The sequence below is a fragment of the Malus domestica genome, chromosome 17 (assembly GCF_042453785.1).
Source record: "Malus domestica chromosome 17, GDT2T_hap1".
Classification (NCBI taxonomy): Eukaryota; Viridiplantae; Streptophyta; class Magnoliopsida; order Rosales; family Rosaceae; genus Malus; species Malus domestica.
Genome location: NC_091677.1, coordinates 32,005,082 through 32,020,370, shown reverse-complemented (window position 1 = coordinate 32,020,370; position 15,289 = coordinate 32,005,082). Strand labels below are relative to the sequence as shown.

General features: G+C 37.8%; 2 protein-coding genes and 1 long non-coding RNA gene across 4 annotated transcripts; all 3 read left to right on the top strand.

The window, feature by feature from the left end:
• Positions 1 to 2,737: 2,737 nt before the first annotated feature.
• LOC103441206 (uncharacterized) lies at positions 2,738 to 5,027 on the top strand. 2 transcript variants are annotated; one of them, XR_011578339.1, is made up of 3 exons: positions 2,738 to 3,366; positions 3,553 to 4,594; positions 4,711 to 5,027. It is a non-coding gene; the product is annotated as an uncharacterized lncRNA (long non-coding RNA). The 2 variants fall into 2 exon arrangements; XR_011578338.1 differs by having other exon boundaries at positions 4,674 to 5,027.
• A 2,423-nt stretch (positions 5,028 to 7,450) lies between these two features.
• LOC103441205 (probable fructokinase-6, chloroplastic) lies at positions 7,451 to 13,044 on the top strand. The gene is made up of 7 exons (XM_008379907.3): positions 7,451 to 7,889; positions 9,557 to 9,765; positions 10,111 to 10,323; positions 10,927 to 11,124; positions 11,253 to 11,390; positions 11,788 to 11,904; positions 12,690 to 13,044. The coding sequence occupies exons 1-7, from the start codon at positions 7,739 to 7,741 to the stop codon at positions 12,822 to 12,824; spliced, it is 1,161 nt and encodes a 386-aa protein (XP_008378129.2). The 5' UTR covers positions 7,451 to 7,738; the 3' UTR covers positions 12,825 to 13,044.
• A 1,400-nt stretch (positions 13,045 to 14,444) lies between these two features.
• On the top strand, positions 14,445 to 15,080 carry LOC103441204 (polcalcin Bet v 4-like). The gene has a single exon (XM_008379906.4). It carries the CDS (start codon positions 14,566 to 14,568, stop codon positions 14,821 to 14,823), a length of 258 nt encoding a protein of 85 aa, XP_008378128.1. The 5' UTR covers positions 14,445 to 14,565; the 3' UTR covers positions 14,824 to 15,080.
• The last annotated feature ends 209 nt before the right edge of the window (positions 15,081 to 15,289 follow it).

The window sequence follows — 15,289 nt, the reverse complement described above, 5'->3', positions numbered from 1 at the left end:
TAAATTGGGATTCGTGAAGAGTCAAGAAAGATTATAAAGTGTTGAGAGAAATATTGTCTCGAACTGCAGATCGAACAATATGCCAACACGAATCTTATCCATGATGTTTATGATATTAAAGAACCATATGGATTAAAGATTATGAGTTGAATACTCAAATATTTAGACACTAAGAAAAATCATTCATCTTCGTGAGCGAAAAGTTGAATTGATATTTGGTCCAGAAGTACCACATCTTAGTGCAATATATGCTTTATTATATTTGACACAATACATTGAATGAAATAAAGCTTATCTATTCATATCTCCGAGAAATTACAAACATACACATGAAAACATGAGGGAACCTTCACAAAGGTTGCTCATGTGAAGCCTTAGTACTCGGAAGTACTCCAGAAGGGGGAGGCACCAGAGGTTGATTATTTGGAACCTCAGTACTTGGTGAAACTCCAGACGGTTGAGACAATGGATGTCTTTGGAATAAAGACCTGAACCCTTGATTGTCACTTTGCGTCCGACTTTCGGATTCTAGTAGCTGATCGAGCTTTCTTTTCATGCTCGTTGAATAATTATTTGTAAGCATGTGTAACACTCTATTCTGGTGCTTGAGCCCTCTAATCTCTTGTTTAAGACTTGCCACCTCAGCCATCAATGATTCAACTTGGCGAGTTTGAGCAAGTAGGCGTTGGCCCATATTGGATACAGAGCCTGCACATTGAATACTGAGAGCCAAAGAGTCTTGAACGACAGCCTCATCAGATCGGTTTGAAAAGATTCTGTTATCCATGGGAGTGAGAAGATTCCTAGCTACCACTGTAGCGGTTAGGTCATTCTTCATCACAGAGTCCCCAACCGTAAGAGGATCATTTGAAGATAAGAAAGACGGGCGCCATATATTATCCTGATGGGGCTCGCCTTTATTAGTCTTAAGACTCAAATCTAAGCAAATGTTAGATGGGCAAGCCATTTTCAGAAGTTGATGAAAGAAAAAGGTTGGATATAGTGAAATCTTAGAAATACAGCAGAGACAATTTTCACAAGTGGGAAATCTTCAAAGTGTGCAAATTTGAATACAAGCAATACCTCTATAAAAGAAGAGGCAATATAGCCACTTGTTCAGAGACCGAAGAAGCACAACTCTCTGAATTTCAAAAGCCAGATTTTCCTGAATAAAGTTTGTTGGCATTTTTCAGACGCAATCTCAACTTTTGGATATCACATACAACTTTGTCAAAGATCTCTGATAAAGTTGAAAACGCGTGAATTTCACTATTTCAACTACAACACTGTTGTCGACAAGCGTGGATGACAAAGTCACATCCACACCACTACCTACTATTGGGGAAATCCTTATATATGTCGACTTTCATCCTCCATGGCAAGACACACATCCAAAACTCCTAACTCTCTCTCTCATTGCCGAAGATGCATCTGCAACCAAACCTCTCAACATACTCAGTTTTATTCCTTTCCGAGAATACCTCTTCAAACAAGTCACACCAGAGCAAGAGTATCTCATATCTTCAGGGACGAGAGCAAGAGTATTTCATATCATGCAATCTCCATGTCCTTTCCTTTGTCCTTGTTCTTACCTGCAAAGACAAGGATAAAGAAAGCAATATGTCAGAACCTCCACTCAAACTCCAGGTAAGGAACCGACTGCCTGGAACCTTTCCTGATTGCTTACTTAGCTCTCGAGCAGTCATCTTCAACTGTTGTTGGAGCTGGGTCTCCAGTCACCAAGAAGTAATGAACCATCCAAATACAAGGGTTGCATTCCACTACTGCATCAGAAGGCAAATACTGCAGCAGAATATGCCACACATGCATGGGGGAAACCCAGGGAAAATACTACTTAAGCAAGGGGATTAAGTAAGGAAAGTGAAAATGATACATTGAAGCATCCCCGACAAAACCGAAGATCACTTGCCACGTGAAGCTCCTCATGGTCCAATTTCATTCAAGATCAAGCCTCGAAGGTCCTTGAAGAAATCACAAGTCCGATTCAAAGTCAAGTGTCCACCACCCTTGAATAAAATTCAGCTTCAGATAAAAGGAGTAAATTCAAACTTTTGAAGCAAGTCTAGCAGAAAGCCCTCCAGCTCAGTTCAAGAACAAGCCTATGGAAAGTTAACAAGTAAAACATCTCTTTCGGCAACTCTTCTTAGTAAGAGACTGAAGCAGAATGATCAACGATCAACTTAAATGATTTGAAAACAGGGGGAGCATCCAAAACAGATCAAGATCTTAACGAGGTAACTAATGTTGATATGTGGGCATCCAAGGGGGAGTGTTGAAAATACTGCTGGGTAGTGAATGCCCACAGTACCTTGGAAGACTTTCCAATTCTCACACAGAATGCGTTTTCAACTTTGGCATAAGTTTTCAATACCCATGAAAATGGAAATTGACTTTGGATGCAGGAGATCGTTTTTCTACATTGGGTGTTGTAAATGTGAAATTGTAATAATACGAGTTGCTCTATAAATAGAGCACTCGAATGCAATAAAAAAAAACATACAGAGAGACTCACGGTAGAGAGAGAGGAAAGAAGACGAGAGAAGATAATAGAGAGAGTTATCTTTGTACTCTTATTATTGCAGATTACAATGAAATCATCACTGCTGCCCCGAAAATGTACTCTAGTCACAGTGACTGTAGAAAAACCTCGTAAATTTTATGTCCTGTTATTTATTCCACTGCACCACGATCGATTTTAGAACACGCTTCACTTTTTGACCTTTGTTGGTCCTTCCCGTATTCTCCCTTATTAGCGATGTCGCTCATTGGATCTTTCTTCCTTTGTTTCTGAGTGACGATCGTTTTGGTGGTCCGTGGAGGATGGTGCGGCCTTCTTCTTCTTCAACTTTGGTTTTCTGGATGGTGATGGAGGCTGGTTCTGGATGGTGATGGAGGCGGGCTTCTCTATGCTTCGTTCTGAGGTGTGTCAGCGGTGGAGAGAGGTTTTACAGTAGCTTTAGAAACTTGTGTTTGGTTGCCACCAATAGCCTTCACTGGACTAGACTGGACTAAAATTTAGAGCAATACCTTGTTTGTTACGCAGCAGGACAACCTTTAGTGGGACTAGCCGGACGTCGCTAGACAGTCTTAGCGAGTCCCATCGAAAAAGCATCGGATTGCTAAGACCTTCGCTGCTTCACTTCATCTGCTTCTCTTCGTCCGCTTATCTCCCTTGCTCTATCTATCTGCTTCATCTGCTTCTCTCTCCCTTGCCCTATCTATCTACTTCTCTCTCTCCCTCCATTCATCAAGCAGGTCGAGATCGGCGTCCCTCTCAATTGCTTCTCGGAAGCCAGAGCCGTCGAGCACGTTCGAGTCTTGGCCCAAGAGATCGACGACCGCCAGGTGAGCTCACTTTTCATTGCCCTCACTGCATTTTTCTCCCTTTTTTGTCCAAATTGAAAGAAAAAAATTGGGATTTTTCGCTGGGTTTTATTTGAATTCCCCATTGTAATTGCTATTGGAGAGATTGGGGACAATGTTTTGTTTTGGGTTGAGGTACTTATTCGCAATTTCCCAATTTGTTGATAGGAGGGGCGTCCTGGCTTGACGGAGGTTGCTCAATACATTACAGGGCAATTGGAAATGATAAAGTTGATCTTCCATTGATTCATTACTTGGTGTATTCTGTATTTTGATTGCATGTGTTTGTTTTTGCTTTGGGTTTTGTCCGTTCGGTTTATTGTGTTGTTTTTGCTTCAAATATTGATGGATTTCTGACCGATATTGTTATATGTGGGTCTTTTTACACCCGGTCTTGGTTGTATGCTTGTGATAATATGCATTTGTGTGCTGCTTTATGGATTTTCTGGTTTTTTGTTATGGTGAAACTCGAATCACATGAATGTAGCTGTTGTTATTGTTTAAATTGATGGTCTGGTGCGGAAAATCCTTCGAGATTGTTAATTCATGACTGTAATATTGGCCATTGTCGGTGTCAGTGAATTGGGAATGCCATTTATCAATTATACACATCAGAATACAACAGTTGACTTCAGCGGGGAGGTGGTTAGTCTTACTTTGCATGTTTGTGAATTCTATGACATAATTCCCTTTAGTTCTTCATGAATGCTAGCCAATGACAGAAACTTGTTACTGGGAATTTGTTGTTCCTATTCTCGTGGCCACTCAAGAATGATTTCTTATATGGTGGCTTATGTAAAACATGTGTTAGCTTTAGTGGGAGAATGTAAGCTTAATTAGAGCTTATCGCTTGTTTTACACGTGCTTAAGGGATTGAAGTCATAAGAGTTTGGGATGAACTATACTTGTAAAGCTATCAGGGAATGTATTTGGATTGATACACAGCTATAAGTAGTCTCGGTTTTCAATAAGTTAACTATTCTGATATGATAACTTTGGTTTGCGGTGATAAGGATATTTGTTTATATGATTGTATTAGGATTACATGATGGGAAGTAACCTAATCAAATACCACCACTGAGGATATATAATAGGGGTCCTGCATTCACACTAATTACGCAAAAGAACAAGCCCCATTATTTGTTAATTGCATACAGTAGTGTCGAGGGTAGAAGAGCTCTATTTTCTTAAGCTGCAATGGTTTCGCAAGGTTAGTGGGTAATTGTATTTGTGTTCATGTTTGTTTCCGCAATAATAATCTTACACTTGATGCATTAGTTTAACTTTAGGTTCATAAATGCCAATGCATTGTTCTTGTGAGCCCAGAAGTTTCAGATGTCAGCAGCAAGCTTGGTTCTTTTTTTCATGGGTTTACATATTCTGGACACTCCGTAGACTGCGCTGTTGCAATTCAAGCACTCAAGACGTAGACAAGTGGTTGAAGGGCACTGAAGAATATGTGAAGGAACTCAAGTTTAAGCACTAAGTAGTTGCAATTTGTAAATGTATTGGTGGCTGACAATGATGAAAAAATATGTAGACTTTCATGTAAAGCAAATGAATGGTATTCTGAATGAAGCATCTTCTCTCTTGAAAAAAGTTTTTGACAAGAAAGTGGAAGTTTTCATAATTAAAAAAGTTTAGTCTGGGCCAGTCCGGTACTGCACCAAACGTTTCACAATTCTAGTACTGCTTAGTTCATGCGAAGCCAATCCATGTCAAACTAATGCAACTTAGTTTTTGAAGTTAGTCCAGTGTTCATGCCAAGCCAATCCAGTTTAGTTCCTGAAGTTAGTCCAGTCTAAGATAGTCTGATGCAATAAACACACCCTTAGGGTTCTGTTTTGTGGTTCGTGGTTTGTGTCTGCTGGGCTACAAAACCGGTTCAGGCCAATTTAATTTTCGATTTGTAGACAATAAAAACCGAATTCAACCGCACTAAACCGGGAAATTAATTAGATGTTTTTATTTATTTTTATTAAAATGGACCTCAACACTCATAAGGCCCAATGAATTCCTCTTTAGGTCGAGTCCACAAAAGGCCTAAGGTCCAATTGCTATGTTTTTTTTCGGTAAAAGCTCATACCAATTCAATGTGAAAGATTTTCTACATATATACATACATACATGCTATATTGGTATGAACGGGTTTGGTATCACTTAGATCAACTCCATCCATGGAACCCTTCCCCTGGCAATCCACTATTGAATCCACCATATTGAACAGTAACTGACTTTAATGAATAGTAACTGCCATTAATGAATAGTAATTGTCATTTGCATCTCCACCCTTGGAGCCCTCCCCTCTGGCAATAGACAATAAAATATTAGTTTTTTTTTGTTTGTTTAAATAATACAAAATAAAATTATTTGTAATTTCGGATAAGATTTTTTAAATCATTCTCGTTGCGCCACGTGTCATTTTATAAAAAAAAAATTCAGATTTTTTTACAAATTTTTCGGATTTTTTAAAGTTTTTATTCAAATAATTAATCTCTGCCGTTGGATTTAAAAATTTTTGAATTCTAACACTCCAAATTGTGCCACGTGTCACAACGGTAACTTTTATTAATTTTAAAACTATTTTTTTTTTAAATTTATAAAGCAGATTAATATCAACCGTTGATCTCAGATCGAACGGTTGATATAAAATCAACTTTTTTTTTATTACCGTTGCAAATCGGACGGTTCTTATTAAAGAACCGTTGGGATCGAACGAACCGTGGGAAGCCACGTGGCTTCCCAATGATAACTGGGATGTCTGAGCGCGCGGGCCCTCCCCCCTGAAATCCTGTCGGACGACGCGCCCCCACTCGCGAGTGAGGGACACGCGCCTGACACAAAACAAATAAAAAAAAAGGCCGGACCCAGCCCTTGCGTCAGCGTGACGTCACAAGGCTCGGGGACCAGACCTGTCAATTTTCCACGGGCCTGCAACTCGGGCTCCCACCCTCACTCGGACCCTTCACCGCTGGACCTCCTCCCACCGGCCCTCGGGCCCTTTCCTGGAGCTTGTCCCCCGAGCAACAAGGATGGCTGGAGTTGCTCTTATGGTCGTCTAACTGACTCTCAATGATTAATGATTATTGTCCTTGTTAAGAGAGAGAAAGAAAAAAAAGTGGTTTAATTCACTAAAACAATTGGAATCGCACTCTAATATTATATAAAATTGAACACGTGCCGAATATAGTTAATTAGATTTATTAGTTTTGAATCTAATAAGTTAAATTAGTTAATTAATCATATCGGCATTTAGGGGTTCAATTTGAGCCTAGTATTATTTTTGGGTTAACGAGCCACGTTGGGACCGAACCCATTGGGATTTGTATTAAGTCATAAAGATGATTTAAGTCTTAACTTAATTGTGCATGATGTATCATAGTAAGGGCGAGTATGTGGCGTGTTTTGTTACAACTTACTCACTCTCGTTATGACACAATAAGAAGTACTTGACAGTACTTGATTTTCCAGCTCCTTCTGTGTGGGTGTGGTATTGTTGGAATTTTCTCCGTCTTCATCGTTTCCTGAATTCTTCCCGTTCTCATAGTCTTGCGCTAAATTGGTGTATAAAATTCTTACCATAGTATAGCCATGACGATGTTTGCTATGATGTAGGACAATAAGAACATATACGAACTTAGTCTATGTTTGGACTCGCTCATGCTTTTGACATCACACCAAAAGTGCATTGTAATCATTTCAACACAGAAATTTGACATATTTTGCCGTAACACTAACTTTTGGTATCACAACGATGGTGCTACATTTTTGTGCCTCGCAAAGAAGCATGAAATCAAAAATACCCTTCCCTAACACTAATTTTAAAGGATCGCAACGTAACTCCCTTTGTAACACTCATTTATAATATTGACTACTGCATCAAATACACCGGAGTACAGGAGTTTAAGGACAAGACGATCTAGATTACTGAAATTAAATCTGACGATTCTTATTAACTCATTTCGTTGTCTCATCTCACGCAATTAAAAAAATTTAGATTTTTTATAGAGCTTTCATATAAACAAAAAGTCCGAATTTTCTGATCTTAAATTTCGAACACTATGGTCCGCAGAATATTCAAATTATGCGATGGAATGCCCGATTCAAAATCAAATTTTGTCTGGTGAGAATAGAATAGACGATGGAATAGATTTCGTCACACATGGCAACAAAACAACGGCTTCGGGGGGACCAACCATTTAGAACAACATAGTCCATCGGCAGTCCAAAGAACTTTGACGAGGCGACAAACATTACGACTACGCTACTTCTCTCCCGCAAGAGCTTCAGAGTAAAATCGAATTTGGAAGATCTCAACTGGTTCGAATTCTCTTCTGGGTCTGCGATTGTTTTGATGGCTCTTCATTCTACTGCTTTCTGCTTCGGCGGGGTGGTTTCTTTGCCTCGCAATTCAGTTTCTTTTAGTCAACGGACAGTCAGAGCCTCTGCATTTGCTTCCCCACCACCTCTCAGTTCTTCCTCCATTGCCAGATCGAATGTCCAAGGTAATGCTTTGGTTTCTGAGTTCTATCAGCCTCTTTGGAATACTGGTTTTGTTTGGTTTATCTATCTGATTATTTTGCTGAATTATGACGTACTTTGTGGGCGTTTGTGTGATGTTCCTGAATTGGATTGAAGTATTGTATGAATTGTTCATTTGGGGGAGTTTGTGTGATGTTCCTGGATTGGATTGAAGTATTGTATGAATTGTTCATTTGGGTATTTGGAGTTTGTTGGGCATTATTTGCATTTTCTGGTCAAATTTTCGTTTGGGTATTTGGATCATGAATGTTAGAATTGCATTGTTGTGATTGGTTCTTGTTGGCTACATATGTGAGACGTCTAGCTCTATAAGTGTCCCGATTTTATCTTTATCTTTGGCAATTGAAGTGAAAGCTGCAAGCGATGTTTCGGGACCTTTTAATTGTAAAATAAATGCAAATGCAAAATGTTAAGAAATGTCATCCAGCTTAGGATTTTAGGATTCCGCAATATGAGAAGGAAACAAGAAGGAAGGATATTGGAAAGTTCCGAGGTAGAGACTGGAGAGCAGTGCATGCTGGCATCGAGGAGAAATGTTCTAGTAAGGATTAAAACAATCTAGGCAAAGCAAAACAGATTCCAGCATAATATACCAGATAACTTACGTCAGTGTTCACACTGAAGTCCTCCATTAGAGAAGAGGTGGGGAATCCACTAAGCATCCAAAACCTAAAAGAGATGTTTCGATTGGCCATGGGACAGTTGAGAGGAGCATCACTCCCTTGGTATTGCTCTCTTCCGAGAGTTATAGGAGCATTTAGGTTCAAACAGAGCCAGCAGCTCATGGTCAACATGTCAAATACATTTGAAAGTTTGATTTTGTAAAGATAGTTGAAGGGGATAATTCACTGGTAAAAGACCCTTGTGCACCGAAAAGCTGTGGTAGCTGAGTTATCTTGGTCGACTGCTGAAATCTTTGGTTGACCAGGGGTATCTGGTTCCCCGAGAAAACCTTTCAGCCCACTTAGAGGGTGGCTGGTTGACCAGCCAATGTCCTTGTCTTCCAGGACAGCTTTTAGGCATCCTGAATGTTAATTTAGTTGTGATTTTTTGTGTTTTGACTTTTTATTGTGCCTAATGTCTATTCAGTTTTTAGTTACTCCTAAGGATCTTAGTCATATCCTATTCTAGACTTCTCGGCACATGCTATCTCTATGTTTGTCGCTCGAAGAACTTATCATAGTTCAGTCTCTTTAACCCTAACCAAAACCCGGAAGTACTCTAGAGGTCAGGTGATGTCTTGATCTACTCGTAGTTGTCTTGATTCCATCTTGATTGTCTTGACTTTGTCTTAATTCCACCTTTACTCCTGATGCTCTTTAGGCATCCAAGTTGTCTCATTTTATAATGCACTGCAAGTTCTATTTTGACGTCACTGTTCAGTAAATGTGCACACCATGAAATTGCCAAACTAAATTCCTGGATTCTACACATTGTTCTTGGATTGCTGTAATTAGGACCATGAGCTTGTGCTTTCTTAAATTTCGCTATTTGTGCAGAACGTGCTTTGCATATGACTTGAATCATGAGTGACATTACCATACAGCTTTTGGTCTTCTGCTTACTTAATTATCAAAATTTCTGTTGTTAAAAACTGAGCCTTTCACTGCCTGACAGTAAAATATTTTAGGAAAAGCATTTGCAGGAGATGTGCTATCGGACACAAAAGAATCCTCCCTTGTGGTTTGTTTCGGGGAAATGCTGATTGATTTTGTCCCAACTACTAATGGACTTTCATTGGCTGAAGCACCTGCATTTAAAAAAGCTGCTGGAGGAGCCCCTGCTAATGTTGCAGTTGGCATAGCTCGTCTTGGTGGCTCATCAGCTTTTATTGGAAAGGTATCATTTTAAACATATGTATCCATATTATTGTTGTTCTGGTTTCTATATGAAGTCCACAGTTACTTAATATTTTGAGTCATTAACTAATAATTTGACCACTTTCAACATAGCGTACCTTGCCTATCATAGTTGCATTGTGCATGCTTAGACACTTTCAACCTAGTTTTCTATTGTATTTCTTAGCTGTATTGTTGCATCTGAGTTCTTCTTCTGCATTAAAGTAGCGAAACAAAAACAAAACTAGTTCTCTTGTGTTGTGCCAATTTTTTACTGTTTTATAAAATCTTAAGTTCAGGGCAATCTTATCCTTTCAGGTATTTTATATTTATGCAATGCCTGCAGGTCGGGGAAGATGAATTTGGATACATGCTTGCTGATATACTAAAGGAGAATAATGTGAACAATGAGGGATTGCGTTTTGATCCTGGTGCACGAACTGCTTTAGCATTTGTTACATTGAGGAGTGATGGGGAACGTGAGTTCATGTTTTATCGTAACCCTAGTGCTGATATGTTGCTTCAAGAAGCTGAACTTGATTTTGATTTAATTAGGAAGGTATGAAACAGTTGCTGTTGTTAGTTAAATAACACTGAAAGATTATAATTGTAAAGAGTCAAAAGAAGGCAAAGATAAATATTAGTTATAAAGGAAATGTCTAGAGAACTAATATATCATCTGATTAAAGACTGGTAAACCTAAACCAACTTTTCAATATCACATAGTACACCTCACATGAGAAGGATACTTAAATTTGAACTCTTTATTCTAGAATCCAAAGTTCCAAACCCACTTACATTTGTGCATCTGTGACATCATGACGGCTGCAGACTCCAGTATCAGTGTGTTTAATTTTGGTCACCCCATTTTGGGCTCTTCTTATTGTTGGATATCAACTTGCATGCGTGTTTGACATGATTTTATTTTGCAGAGTTTTGTCCGTTTATTTTTTAAGGTGGTGCTATCCACACACCTCTTGTTAATTTCTGTCCTTTGATCTTCTTCAATTCATTCAATCCATTGGCCGGAAATTGAGAGGGCTGTGCTGTGCAGAAAGTAAAAAGGGGTGGTGTGTGGATAGCACCACCCATTTTTTATTTGACTTGTTAGTCATTTTCTTTATAGTAATGTTCGGAATCTGTCTTGACCATCCTGTGGCAGGCAAAAATATTACATTATGGTTCTATAAGTCTTATCACGGAACCATGCAAGTCGGCTCATATTGCAGCAACAAAAGCTGCAAAGGACGCTGGTGTAGTTCTGTCCTACGATCCCAACCTCAGGCTTCCACTGTGGCCTTCCGCAAAGAGTGCTAGAGAAGGAATTTTGAGTATATGGGACTCTGCTGATGTTATCAAGGTAATTAAACCTTTAACTATGCAGGTTCATATTTGATTTTCATTGCCCCTTTTGTGAAAATGGTAAAGGGGAAGTGCTAAAAGAAATTGGAAATATTGTGTCAGAAAATTTGATTATTTGTTTTTCAGATAAGTGAAGAAGAGATTTCTTTTCTAACGGAAGGAGAAGATCCATATGATGAAAATGTTGTTCGAAAATTGTACCACCCAAATCTTAAATTACTTCTGGTCACTGAGGGCCCTGATGGTTGCAGGTACTACACCAAGGTAAGCTTTCAAATATGCTGTTACACATTGACTCATGCATTATAACGTCTGAATCTTAGAGTATTATTAATTTAATAAAAAAGTAGTTCAAGTAATATCATAAGAGTGTTTGAGATATGTTGAAAGTTTATGAAAAAAAATGATGAATGTATTAATTGCACAGTTTGATATTGATGATACTATAAAGTGAGTATATATCAATTTTGGTGAATTAGTTTGATTTTATTAGAAATCTCAGTAAAAGCAATTAATTTGATTCTCGTGTGAATACCAAGTAGGAGCAATTTAGACTGCTTGCTTCTCTTTGCGCATCTTTTTCCAAACATTTCTGAAACCGCAATATACTTCTCTTCCTAGCGTTTGTGTATCTGAAACCGCACATTTTATGTATTTGCAGGAATTCAGTGGAAGAGTCAAGGGTATGAAGGTAGATGTAGTGGACACCACTGGTGCTGGGGACGCATTTGTGGCTGGAATATTATCACAGCTAGCTGTTGATCTTTCTTTGCTTCAGGTACTGCATCTCGGACACAAAAATTTAGAGAACTTTGGGGCTTGTTTGATACGTAGGATTGGATTGGGAATGGGTAAATCCCTAATCTCAAGGCATGTTGAGGGGAGAAAAGAAAAAACTATGACCAACTAGAGGATAGAAGATGGATTACTCATGAAGAAATCTATCCATTCCAATCCTATCCAAAAAATGGTAGGATTAGAATGAATGAGTTTTCTTCATGTCTAATCCTTTTCCAATCCCCTCGTCTACATACTAGGGTTATTTTAGTGTTAGTGGGTTACATTGTTAAATGTTAGGGAGGAGGGGTATCATTGGGTTAAATTGAAAAACGATAGCCTAAACTCTCTACGTACTAGTTATCTTCCTTGGAAATCCTTTCCTAATTAACTGGGCAACTGTGATCTTGCCTCTTGAAGAATAAGAAAGTCACCTTTATTCCAGACGTTGCTAGAACAGAGTACAGGTGACAATTGCTTTTTGAGTTGTAGAAGATAATTTCAACATTATATGTTTTTGACGTATTTGTTATTCATCATATGACTTGGGAACTACATTTTTTTGTTGAAATTCTCAAATTATAAACTTAGTGTTGGATAGTGGTAGAGCTTCTTTATTAAAGACTTAGATTTAAGCATGTACTGCATTTAAACCGTACTTGTCGTCCATTTTATTGACTGAAAATATAGCGTTAGAAGTTATATCCTACATTATTATGTTTTTTTTTTAACAATAGATTATGCCTGTCAACCTAAAGAGAGTGGCCATCTGGATTTGAAATGCAGGACGAGGACAAACTGAGAGATGCGCTCCTGTTTGCCAACGCTTGCGGCGCATTGACTGTGATGGGGAGAGGTGCTATTCCGGCTTTGCCAACTCGAGAATCGGTGTTGAATGTCCTTCTCAAGTCTGTAGCCTAGGTTTTTTCAAGTAAGTATAACTACCTGCTTTCCAATAAATGTAAACTTCAGATCTACTGTCGTAGCCAGTTCGTGGTGTTGTGAGGTAGACCTCAACCATTTGTAGCAAAATTAATTGGTTCAAGGAAATAAGTTGTTGATTGTATAACACCATGTCACTGTAATTCAATAAACGTTCGTTCTGAGGTACGACATTAATAACATTCTTTTACTTTTCTCATGTTTCTGATCCAGATATTTTCATCGTTTATTTTACTACGCATTTTTGTTCTGCCTACAACTTACCATATAGCTTTGTATCGGGTATATTATCAGTTCTAGTTTTTAAGTGACCCCCATACAAAGTCGGGGACTTGTTAAAAGTTTTTATCGAGCAAGCATGTAATTTTCGTGGACTAAAAGCAACATGGCTGCATTGTTACGTGGTGTTACTGTCTCTAGAATGTACAAGCTATGTTCTTGCAAATCACTTGTATTGTTTGCTTTCTATAATCTTCTCTTTTGTTTCCTTGATTGTGGAATCCATTTGTTAGGCTTGATTACCTAATCTTCTGGAACTTCCATTCTCAAGCTCATATGGGACTTAGAACCGAATATTGCCGGAAACAAGTCCTTTCAGTCAATCGTCCTTTGTTAGAGCACGTCGTTTCGAAACTTATGGCCACTCTGTCTTTTTCTTTTTTCATACATACGATATTATTTATACTAACAGTGAGATACTAGGTCAAGCCTCACAATTGACTAACCATAATAATTGGGTTGGTTCGAATTTGCCCTTGATAAGAATTGAACTTAAAATCTCTCAGCTATAAGTAAAGAAGAAGACAACTAAACTATGGTAGAGCCGCACTGTTAAGTGGTGGTGTTATTAATTTCGATGTTTATAATATGGGTGTACGACACTCAAAATTGGCTACGTTGCTAACACATTCTAATACAAGTGAGCCTAACAAAGTAAGGCTCATGTGTATTAAAATGTAGCAATGTGATCAATATTATGCGTTTAATAAAAATTAAAAAATATTTACCAAAAAGAAAAATAAAAAATAAGTTTAAAAATTATAAGTAATGTGACAGTCAATTAAAAGAAAATCTCCCAAATCACATAATCCATTCAACATCATGATTCTCATCTCACCACATGTATTTGACGCGTGGAATGCACTTAGTGGTCCCTTCAAGAACTTTCCATTTTTGGTTAACACATCGATTAGTACTATTTCACCGAACCATGGCAACTGTCTTTTTCTTTAAATAGTAATAAAAATGGATAAACCACTAAAACATGTAACCAATCCTCTTACAAATTGACCAAAAATTATCCACCAAAACAAACCAAATATATGTCCACGTTTCTTTATTTATGCAGAAAAAGACACCTGCATTTATTTTCTTAGACGCTAGATTGTAAGAACAAAAATGACTAGTGAGGATTTATGTATTTCCCGAACAACAAGCTCTACAACAAGTTATGTTAGAAAAATTCTTTTTCCTTATTTGGGTAAAACTGTTGAAAGTTTCATAGGCAAGTATCCGCAACTCATTTTCAAACCCCTAATTTGAAGGACTACCTTACCCTTTTAGAAAACCATCTCTTTAAGAACCAAACTTTTTATCGGTCACTTCATTCATTTATCGCAGAACAATATTTGCTTTTACATCTCAATTTCACATTCATTAATCATCAAGAAACCAAAACTCGACCTAGAGAAAACACATTTTGATCTAACCATTGTAAAAAATGGCTGAAGAAGATCCTAAAGAAAAGGCTGATCGAGAGAGAATTTTCAAGCGGTTTGACACCAACGGCGATGGCCTAATTTCTGCAACCGAGCTAGGAGATGCATTAAAAACACTAGGCTGTGTTCAACCAGATGAAGTGAAGTTTATGATGGCGGAGATTGATACCGATGGTGATGGCTTCATTTCGTACAAGGAGTACTTGGATTTTGCTCTAGCTAACCGTGGTTTAATTAAGGATGTTGCCAAGATATTTTAGTGGCAATGTTCATCTTCAATTTTATTAATTTGTTTATGCCATTCTCTTTAATGTGTTGTGTGTTTCTGTTTTAATTCAATTTTTCTTGAATAGAAATGATTTGGTAGTTGGACTGTAAACTTCTTATTTTCCCATACCATACATATGGTACCATTTGTTTAAGTGTACACATGCCAAATGATATCTTGGTATATTTATTTATTTATATATGAGTTGTGCTCGCAAATGAGAAACTGAAACACATGATTTTGAAACTATGAACGAATGCTTTTAATCACTTAAACTGCAAACTCCACTTTATAATTATTTTCATATATTTTATATAGGCAAAAAAAAAATTACAAGTTGTTTACCATAATTTTCATCAAAAAAAGAAAAGAAAACAAAATGTTGTTTGCTTGTGTGTGTGTGTGTGTATATAAAATGCATATGACCCCAAATTCAAGTGTACATCAAAAAATGTATA